The sequence below is a fragment of the Abramis brama genome (genome assembly GCF_963993115.1).
Source record: "Abramis brama genome assembly, chromosome: 10".
In the NCBI taxonomy this organism is placed as follows: Eukaryota; Metazoa; Chordata; class Actinopteri; order Cypriniformes; family Leuciscidae; genus Abramis; species Abramis brama.
In genome coordinates this window covers 43,776,826-43,786,609 of record NC_139972.1, presented here as the reverse complement: position 1 = coordinate 43,786,609, position 9,784 = coordinate 43,776,826, and the positions used below count along the sequence as shown (strand labels likewise).

Sequence of the window (9,784 nt, the reverse complement as noted above, 5' to 3'; positions counted from 1 at the left end):
GTTAAACAACAATCATCTGGAGCCGTCGGGGACCTAAAGGGGTTAATCTAAGCTCTGTCTGTGAAACTGGGCCTAATACTTTTTTCCTTTGGAATAAAATGCACCAATGAATCATTAACATTAAGACCAGGAATGTGTATTAAGAAAGTAAATGGGGTTCGTTTTGATTGTATGTCATCTTGCATGTATGAAATGTTAGACGGCACAATCTGTCATTTTGAACTCCGCTGAAAAACTAAATTCTACTCTGTTCAAAGAATGCTGCAATTCAACCGAATATGTTACACAAAAATAGGGATTGACTACAGACATGGAAACTTATTTTAGTACCAAGTGGTGTTGTTTTTTTATTATTATATTTATTACACTGTCATTCTGGTCATATTCTGAATGAAACATTTGGAGTCAAATGATTAGGATGCGGTGATGGTCAGGGAACCGAGGGAAGAAGGTTTGGCTCATGGGTTCATGATCTGTCGAGGTCGGCCATAGCCTGTCATGCCAGCCTGGGACGCTCCTTTATTGGATCCCATCTGCAGACCAATGATATTTTTCCCATCTTTAATCTGGTTGTCAGAGAAATCTCTCCGGTTCTCCTGAGCTTTCCTGCACATAGGCAAAAAGCCAATATTTAAATAATCAACATCAATAAATTAAACAAAACCATACTATTTGATTATAACCCCGGACAAAACAATCCGTGTAATCTCTGGAGTGATCAGCTGTAACTCACTTGAAGAACCAGTTGGGATCTCCTTGGAAGGCGCCATCATCTTTTGTCACCGCGATGCTGCCCAGAGCCATGAGCGTCCTCTGCACTGCGGCCAAGTCCTTTCCTAGAGGATTTATACATGCAAGCTATGATAACAGTGATGCAAACACACCTTCACTGGTCTGTTCTGTGTGTTGGGTGTCTAGCAGGGAGAGGTCCACAGTGATTCCTGCATTAATACTGTTTGTTTAATTTAATTGATTACATTTTGAATGCTTTTTGGTTTGTTTGTTTGTTTTCAACAGTAACCATTGTCTATTGCAATAGATACCAGTGGTAAATATTCCAGAGATACTTGTTGTTTGGTACTTGGAATTATGTGTATGGGTCAAGGACAACACCTATTGTGGTTTGAATGTGACATCACACACAGAATAATTAAACACACCCATTAAATGCAATTGTTACTGTAGCATGAGAGATAATTTTACATTCTCCTGTGTTGTATTTCAGGAAAGAATCAGAACACCTGTTGCATTCCTGAGGGTCTTTTCCAGGAAAGACTGCTTTTAATTCACTTTGGAAAATTTCTCCTCCAAACACTTTCATTACACTTATTACAAGGACAATGGTGATCGATGGATGGGTTAATATTACTTGAAGGTACATAGTTTAATAAATAGAAAATATATTTTCACCACATTATTTAGTCAGTAACGTTGTACTAAGAAATATGGTGCAACAAGAAGGATCACAGATGGATTCCCCCCCTCATGCATAGCAGAGTTGAAAATATTGATCTTTACAAGGTCATGCTAAACATAAGACAATATGAAAAACTTCGTATTGATCAAAAAGACTTCTATGACACTCAAATATGAAGGTACTCATTCAATTTCATATTTTATTTTAAAATTGATTTTGTATTATTGCACACACTAATCAGTCAAATAATATGATTTAATATCCTGTTAATTAATCAGACATGCTTACTGCATATATGGCATGTGATGCATTAATAATCATTCAACCATATTTATTTAACAACCTTATTTAATGTTAAAGAGCTGTAAACAATATTTTAAACTGATACGCTGAATCTTGATATGGGATCTGAATGTCTATGAAGAATATATATTTGTTGGAGAAAGTTTCTGTGATTTGTTGGTATACTCACCCTCCCACAGATCTACCGTCTGAAACATGTCGGTTTTGATGACGCCGTATCTCTCCGCAGCATTGAGGAACTGTGACACTTGCTCCATCTGTTTGAAAGCCATACTGGAGCTCTGGATCTTCTTTATGGGCTTTTCCTTACACAGACTATTGATGAGCTCACACAAAACCTGAGAACGGGCAAAGAAAACAAGATTACACTCTACATTACACTCTACATTTCCCATGAATGTGATCATAATTATGAAAGACATTATAACAACACTGAGTGACCAGGTTACTCATCCAGATAACTAATGTGGTTTGATTATGTATCACTCAAGATGAATTTGATTTTGGCGTGTCCTATCAATCCTTGTGTAAACTTTAGTGTCTCTTTTTCAATCCCTGTTCATTTTACCTCTTGAATAACCTAGATTGTTCCCTTTCGAAGAGGAGCTCAACACTGTGTCTAGGATCAACGCTATGGGGAACACATCAGCGTGACCAGTGTCTGAAGTACGTGTAAACACACAATGATTTAATTGGCTGGCGACAGCCCGTTATGTCATAAGCGCCCATAGTACACGTCATCAACCTTTTTGTCTTCAGGAGATGCTTGTTTGCTACCGGTGGAACGCGTTCGACTCCTTGAGGAAGCTGGATGTGCTCATTATGATGCATTCGAGAAACTGCTGACGGAATTTTTCCCTCTTTTCCACCTAGCTTTTAAATCACTTATGAATGTTATCTGTTCTAACTGAACTAGATTATTTTTATTACTATAAAAAATCTAAATTATGGTGGGGGCGGTGCCAGGGTGGGCAAGTGATGTATTTGGTGTGTGGCTTATCACCGGTAACAGAGCAAGCCTATTCCCTTTAAAAAAACAAAAAACAAAAAAACCCAGGGTTTGAGCTGTCTCCCCCAGACTTCAGCGGTCTTTGAGTAAAGTTTGGCAAGCTGCCCTTTTGAGCCTTAGGGCTGAGGGAGGTGTTTCCTCCCAGACCAGTTTGAGTATTAAAGTAGGGATCCATGCCTCCTTCTTAAAGCCCCAGTTATCCTTACACTTAATCTTTGAATAAAGTAGTGCGAGCAAATCTACCTGGATTCTGGGAAGAATGACTGGAAGGGTGTGAGGACTCCTGTTATTTGCTTAGGGTAACTGAACAGAGCTGCAGCTCCACTGCGGCTGCCTGGGGATTAGTTCATTACAAGAATCTGTGTGATTAAGTGATTGCTATTCTTGTATTACAGCCTTTTCTGTGAGTAGTGGAATTCCAGGGTCTCTTGTGTACGTCTTTTTAGGACACAGCCTGGGTTTGACGCTCTGACTCTGGCTAATAGTCAAGCTATGCTATGCCCACTCTGTTTGTGCATACTCTCACCTAGTGACGCAGGCATCCCCACGGCATGGCGGAGGGGGTATTTTTTCCCCATAGCGTTTATCCAAGAGGCAGTGTTGAGTTCTACTTCGAAATGGAACGTCTCAGGTTATGATTGTAATCATGGTTCCCTGAGAACGGGGAACAAGACACTATATGGGGACCGCCTCAGCGTGACTGGTCTCTGAAGCAACTGTCAAATCACAGCAATCGTATTGGCCCGCGACAAAAAGGCAGTAACCAGCTCACACTGAATAAAGAGACGGGCATCATAGTGCTTTCCAAACCCTTACAAGCGAGGGGAGTTACTCTGCTCGACCCTGGACCTACAGAGTGCTGTCCTACAGAGAAGTACCTCTAACTCTTCTACAGGATGACCCTCTTGAACGAGGGAGCACCTAACAGCCTAATAAACACTGATCTACCAGGGAGGTCTCATGATAGTCCTTCAATCTTCTGACCAGACTCCGGAAGCGGAGTAGTCTACAGAACTACTTGATAGCAAATCGATTTCTATTAGAGATAGCCACCAGAGGTCTGCTTGTCTTGGGATACTCATTCACATTGCCAACACAAGCAATGTACACAGCTTAGCGCCTTTTACCCTTTAAGAAAGGGGAGCATAGATGTCATGCAACCAGACTATCGAGGAGGCCCCTTAATGTAGGGCCTACTACTCCAGAATAACACGACATGAGCTCTAGGCAAGTGTTTGAGCTCTAAGGGAGCGTACTCAACGCCATCCTGGATAGGAGGCTTCAGGGCTCTGGGAGCGAAGTGTTCTTATATCAGCTTCACCCGAGATAAAAACTCAAGGGTGGAGACCTGAACAATTAATTGACTCCAGCTTCAAGACGGGTTGCTTTCTGAGCTTAGCTCTGGAGGAGTAGAGGCCTCAGCAGGAAGAAATTCCTTGGAAGAGGCCTAACCACTCAACCCCATGAATTGATGGTCAAAATCAAGGAGCTTTCACAGGAGAGTCTATTCTAAAGGCCAAAGGTTAGATGATGCTACTACCAAAGCTCTAGAGAGCGGCGGCTTCAGCACAGTGCTTGTCACTCTCTAAGCGAGAGAAAGCCTGACAACGCCCAGGTGACAACCACAGAGGAGGCTTTCAGAAGAAATAGCCAGCAATACCTGGCTATTTGTCTTTGCCAAACACTGCTAAGGAACTAGAGGAGTCAGCTCAAACTAAGCAGTTAGACGAGGCCACAGGGTCTGCAACTCGCATTATTAGCGTAATGCAGAAGGTGTGGCCCGGCAGGGCGACTCTCACAGTGAGAGGAGGCGTACCAGGATCACTAGCTGCCAGTCTTGGGCTGGAGATGCTCTCCTTTAGAAGTAGTCTACTCTGAGCTACGGCAGGCTAGGAGGCGGAGATGCTACAGCAAAAACCACCCTATCTAAGAGACGCATTCCTAAAGTACTAAGCCTAGGATATCAGGGCAGCCCAAAAAACTGAGGGCCGATCACACATGCATTCATGACCTTCCTGGAGCTCAGTGGAGCGGTGGCTTCAGCATAACAACTCTCTTGCCAACTTCACTCACCACAGGGAAATCATCAAGGTGGCCTTACCACCACTTGAAAACATCATCTACTCGGAACTCAGTGGACTGGGGGCTTCAACATACTGATTCTCTAAATTTATGTGTAGCCTACACAGAAGAAAGCTCTGTCTAGGCTCTGCCCCGGACCGGTACGGTTTGTGTCGAGCCATTTATTAGTCTGGCTGTTTGAGATTAAATATAGTTGCAATAAACTCTATAATAATAACAATAAGAATAAGAACTGATGACAGCACGGCTTGATCTTTGGTTGACCAATCAGTGGAAATGTCAAGGATAATACATTTTTTTTTCCTGATCTTTGTTATTAGAAATTAGATTTTATTTCCATTATTTGTCTAAGAAATCAAATACACTGCTGAACAAAACCAATAATTTGTATTCACAAATATTTTTCCTATATTTTCCTGATGACAATTTGATGATTGTTTTATGTACTACAAACACTTGTGCATTAAGTCATCATATATTTATGGTTTTATGTAAAAAAAAAAAAAGATTAAAAAAAAAGATTAAAAAAAAAAAGATCAAAGAATAAGGCAGAAAATAGGCTATTTCTTTTTCTATAAGTACACGGACTAGAGGTCCGAAACAAAAGTTTGTACACATTTTTAAGAAAAAAAAGAAAAAAAAAAGATCAAAGAATAAGGAAGAAAATAGGCTATTTTTTTTTCCTTTCTTAAAAATGTGTACAAACTTTTGCTTTCATGATTGCCAAAATTACCTGAGAATAACAGGCATGCCTTACTTACACATCCATCTTTGAGCCAGGTCTGGAAACCCAGTTTTCCTGCCTCTGGCTTTCCCACCGCAGGCCCACACTGGGTCATAATCCACTCCACCAAACGCGCCTCCAGTTCAGTGTCATACTTCTGCTCAATTTTATCCTGCACTTGGCGGCTCATCCCATAAGATGGACCCTTGTTTGCCATAGTTGAAGCTCCCTGCTTAGATGAGAAGAGGAGACTGTCAATAGTGTAGGACCTGACGTATGTTCAGTGTGTACTAATCTTTGGAGTAACTACCAAATCATGACACATTTAATATATGCTATTCCATGTCACTTTTATTATAATTTTGTATTGTTTTTTGCTCCAGTGTAGTGTTGTAGTTTGTCTGAAAATGACCTTTATCAAATTTTATTAGACATTTTCAATCGTTTGTTTGTTCAATAGCTTCTTAGCTTGTTTTATGGACAAAATATAAAACAGGAACAAGTTTGTGGTTTGTGCCATTTACCTCCCCAGAAAATCCTCTTCTCCTAAAACTTTAATTACATTTCAATTTAAAATTAATTTCATCTAAAACATCAGCAGCATAAAGTGGAAAAAGACAATGGTGCAGTTAAAAGCAGCCACAAAGCCATCAAATGAACTTACAAATCATGCGTAGCCTATAGATGTTGTGCAGCGTAAACAGTCCAACATGTTTCCAACGGCAAACAGTTCAGCTCAATTTTTATGTTGTCAAATGGATTTCTTGAGCTAAACTGTTATACAAAAAGCAACCATAAAGGCACAGGTTCACATGTTCACGTAGTCCTTGAGTGAATGGGGGCTCTTGGAAGAATTATCACTGGAGTCAGATAAGCAGCCATAATGTTTATGACAGGATTAGATGAACATGTTCCTCCAGAGCGTTTGTTTAGAAACACCATTAATTCTGACATTTCTCAGCAAAGCACACACACACACACACACACACACAGAGCAGCAGTCACCTGTGCTGCCATTCTGCGGTTTAGGACACCACCTGTGAAGTTCCAACCTTAAATAATGAGTTTCAAGACATTCACCCTATGAGCATTACAGCAAAAATGTGCACTTTCTTAATGTTTTTATTTTAATGAAATATGACTCACTATAAGTAACTTTGCAACTATTTGTCAATTAACTTTATTAGTATTATTAGACTGTCTGATTAATATCTGCTAACACTTTATTGTGATGCTCCTCCAACAGACATTCTACTGACTATAAGTAACTTTGCAACTACTGTACATGTCAATATATTCTACCAACCCGAACCCTAACCAAACAGTCTACTAATACTCTAATGAAAGTTAGTTGACGTAGTTGCAATAGTTAGTAGAATGTCTAAAGTGGGACATTGAAATAAAGTGAAACCAAATGACTTTCTAGATAACAATTCATTTAAAAAAATGGGTCAGAAAAGTGTAGTTCTGAGTAGTTCTAACACTTGCTTCAATATTTTCTAATGCAATGACATTTACACTTTTGTAAGTGTCACGAAAGTGTCCATTTACTTTTGTTTTTTATAATTATAATTTAGGTAAGCTTAATTATGTCTTCTTTTCTCACCCCAGTCTGAGTGGCCAAGTATTGGTCTGGATAAAAGATCATAGGACATTTATAAAAATAGACTGGCTCTGCATTAGTTGTTAGCGAAGAAAGATATGTGGTTGATAATCGTTACACACTTTAAAATTCAGGTAAATTCACACTTTAAAAGGTCATAACAAAGAAGCTAATGCAACATATCAAAAGTTCAAATAATACTGAAACACTGAAATTAACTTAGTAATAAGCTAGTTTATCAGGTCTGAACATTTTTTCTTTTTTTAACTGTCGTACGTAGATTGTGCATGAGATGTATTGGTTTACTTCATGTCATTCACAAGGCACAATAATCAGCAAAATAACTGACTGAAAGGTCTTTGATAGCATATGAAAAACATACTTACTCTAGTAAAAATGAAGATGACCTTGTCCTTGGTGCAGTCACCAGTCAACCTGGAGCAATGGATTTAGTGTGAGAGTGTCTAGATACAAGAGTTCAGCAGTCGTCCCTGCTGCTGTTTCAGGAGTAAATGTCTTTACCATTAGAGAAATAAAAAAACAAGGCATTCAGTGAGGGGGCAGAGAAAAGGAAATTGCCACCTTAAAAGGACATAGTCTTTTTCTCAAACCCTCCTCTCCACTCAGCACTTACGGTTTATAGTTCGGCCCTTTGTTAAAGCAAAGCCTTATTTGGGAAGAGGCCTGGGTGAGGACAGGATCCAAGCCAAGAGTCTTTAGTTTGGTCAGAGACCAGAATTCTCCAAATACCACATCACTGCATCAGCAGAGAGGAAAAGAGAGGCTGTGCTAATGCCTGCTGGAAGGTAGGGGACGAAGCTAGGGAACTAAGTAGAGGGCTTCAAGTTTAGACAGGGACATAAATGGAATAGTTTGACAGATGTTCTGTGTAGTTTTTATACATCAGAGAAATCTGTCAGCAGTTTGGTATATTTGTTCTGGGATGTAGATGTAAAAGCACTGGCCGTAAGGAAATAAGAGCAGTATGAGTGCTTTGGCTGAGATTATGCAAAATGATTTACTGACACTTTGGAAGCAACCATCAACAAGGCCTTCTATGTACAAAATACTCCCTAGTGTGCCTTCAATATTACAGCATCTAATGAGAATGTTATAGCTAATGCTGAAAACATGCAATGCTATATTGATATTTTTTACTGACCATTCAATCTACCTTTATTTTTTAAATCAACAATTTAATATCATTTAAAATTTGCCACATGTTTGTTCTTAAAATAAATAAATAAATAAATAAATAAAAAAAACTCAGCTTTACTTCTGGGTTATTTTTTGATTTGTAATGATAGAATGATAAAACTGGTATCATCTGAATAATCAGACTCTCTTTATCCCCATTTACTTCTACTGGACCCACAAACACTGCATAAAATGGGACAGTGTATTAGTTGATATGACTTTGAAATGTTGGGTTTCCATGTTTTATAGGGACTTTCCATAAACATAATGGAGCACTTTCTGCATTGTTACAATTCCAAAAAACTTCACAGAGTGATTAATAATTGTTTTGCTCAAAGGGAACCAAAAATGTCCCAACTAGGTTGAAAAATCTGATATTGCTATCCTTGTGATGATAGGACCACACACACACACACACACACACACACACACACACAGTAATGTTGTTACATCTACAGTGAATATAAAAAGTCTATACACCCTGTTAAAAAATGCTGGTTTTTGTGATGTAAAAAATGAGACAAAGATTAGTCATATCAGAACTTTTGCACCTTCAATGTAAAATTGAAAACCAAAATGACATATTTCAGAAAAACCTTAAAATCGAGCATGACCTAATCATCAAGCTCATGTGAAATAGTACACAGCTGTCTTCACCTGATGTGACTCTGGTTAACTCCAAATAAATCTCAGCAGTTCTTTTTTTTTCTGACATCTTGGTTGCATGCTACTACAAGAACAACGGACCACAAAGAGCTTACAAATCATCAATGGGATCTCATTGGTAAAAGGTATCGCATGCGCTTAGGTTAGTGTTACAAAAACATTTCAAAGCATTAGATATACCAGGGAACACAGTGAAGACAATCATTAACAAGTAGAGAAAGTAGGGCACAACTGTGACACAGGGTGTCTCTCCCAAACTGATGAGATAACAAAGTGAGACTTCCGCTTACGCCTGCATGGAGTGAGCAGCAAAGAAGGGAGCTCCTCCAATAAGTAAGTGATCATTGCCCCGGCACACATCTTCACATCTTCCCTGTGAGTCCAGAGTTTGCATGGACTTTGTGTGGCATTCAACCCAGTGAAGGCAAAGCTACAAGCTGCCGGGATAAACTATAGTTTGTTCTATCCACCCAAACTGGCAATCACCGTAGTTGGAATCAGGTACAAGTTCAAACACATGCAAGTAATTTATAGAGAAGAAAACGTCTCGGTTACTATCGTAACCTCGGTTCCCTTTCGAGAGGTCTCTCGTAATACGTAAGGCTAGCTTACGCTATGGGAAAACTCCTTTTCTCGAGAATATTGAAGCCAAATTTTTAAAACGCAGTGCAGCTGCACAGCAAGGCAAGGCAAGGCAAGGCAAGTTTATTTATATAGCACATTTCATACACAGTGGCAATTCAAAGTGCTTTACATAGAAGAAATTAAAATAATAAAAAGAAA

The 9,784-nt window shown here is 39.2% G+C and overlaps 1 protein-coding gene across 6 annotated transcripts; it reads right to left on the bottom strand.

Moving 5' to 3' along the window:
* Window positions 1-318: 318 nt before the first annotated feature.
* Window positions 319-7,841, bottom strand: tagln (transgelin). Of its 6 annotated transcripts, none has more exons than XM_084127463.1 (6): window positions 7,525-7,664; window positions 6,541-6,572; window positions 5,573-5,767; window positions 1,890-2,058; window positions 734-836; window positions 319-606 (listed from the first exon to the last, which is right to left on the bottom strand). In XM_084127463.1, the coding sequence occupies exons 2-6, from the start codon at window positions 6,550-6,552 to the stop codon at window positions 459-461; spliced, it is 627 nt and encodes a 208-aa protein (XP_083983589.1). In that variant the 5' UTR covers window positions 6,553-6,572; window positions 7,525-7,664; the 3' UTR covers window positions 319-458. The 6 variants fall into 6 exon arrangements, with proteins under 6 accessions (XP_083983589.1, XP_083983591.1, XP_083983590.1 ...); XM_084127465.1 differs by having other exon boundaries at window positions 5,573-5,764; XM_084127464.1 differs by having other exon boundaries at window positions 6,541-6,587; window positions 7,525-7,648.
* Window positions 7,842-9,784: the final 1,943 nt, after the last annotated feature.

Excerpts from the sequence above, each read along its gene's own strand:
- tagln (XM_084127463.1), bottom strand. Across the intron at positions 2,059-5,572 it reads CCTGGCTCAAAGATGGATGT|GTTTTGTGTGAGCTCATCAA; the intron begins GTAAGTAAGGCA and ends GCCCGTTCTCAG. Across the intron at positions 837-1,889 it reads GACGGTAGATCTGTGGGAGG|GAAAGGACTTGGCCGCAGTG; the intron begins GTGAGTATACCA and ends TAAATCCTCTAG.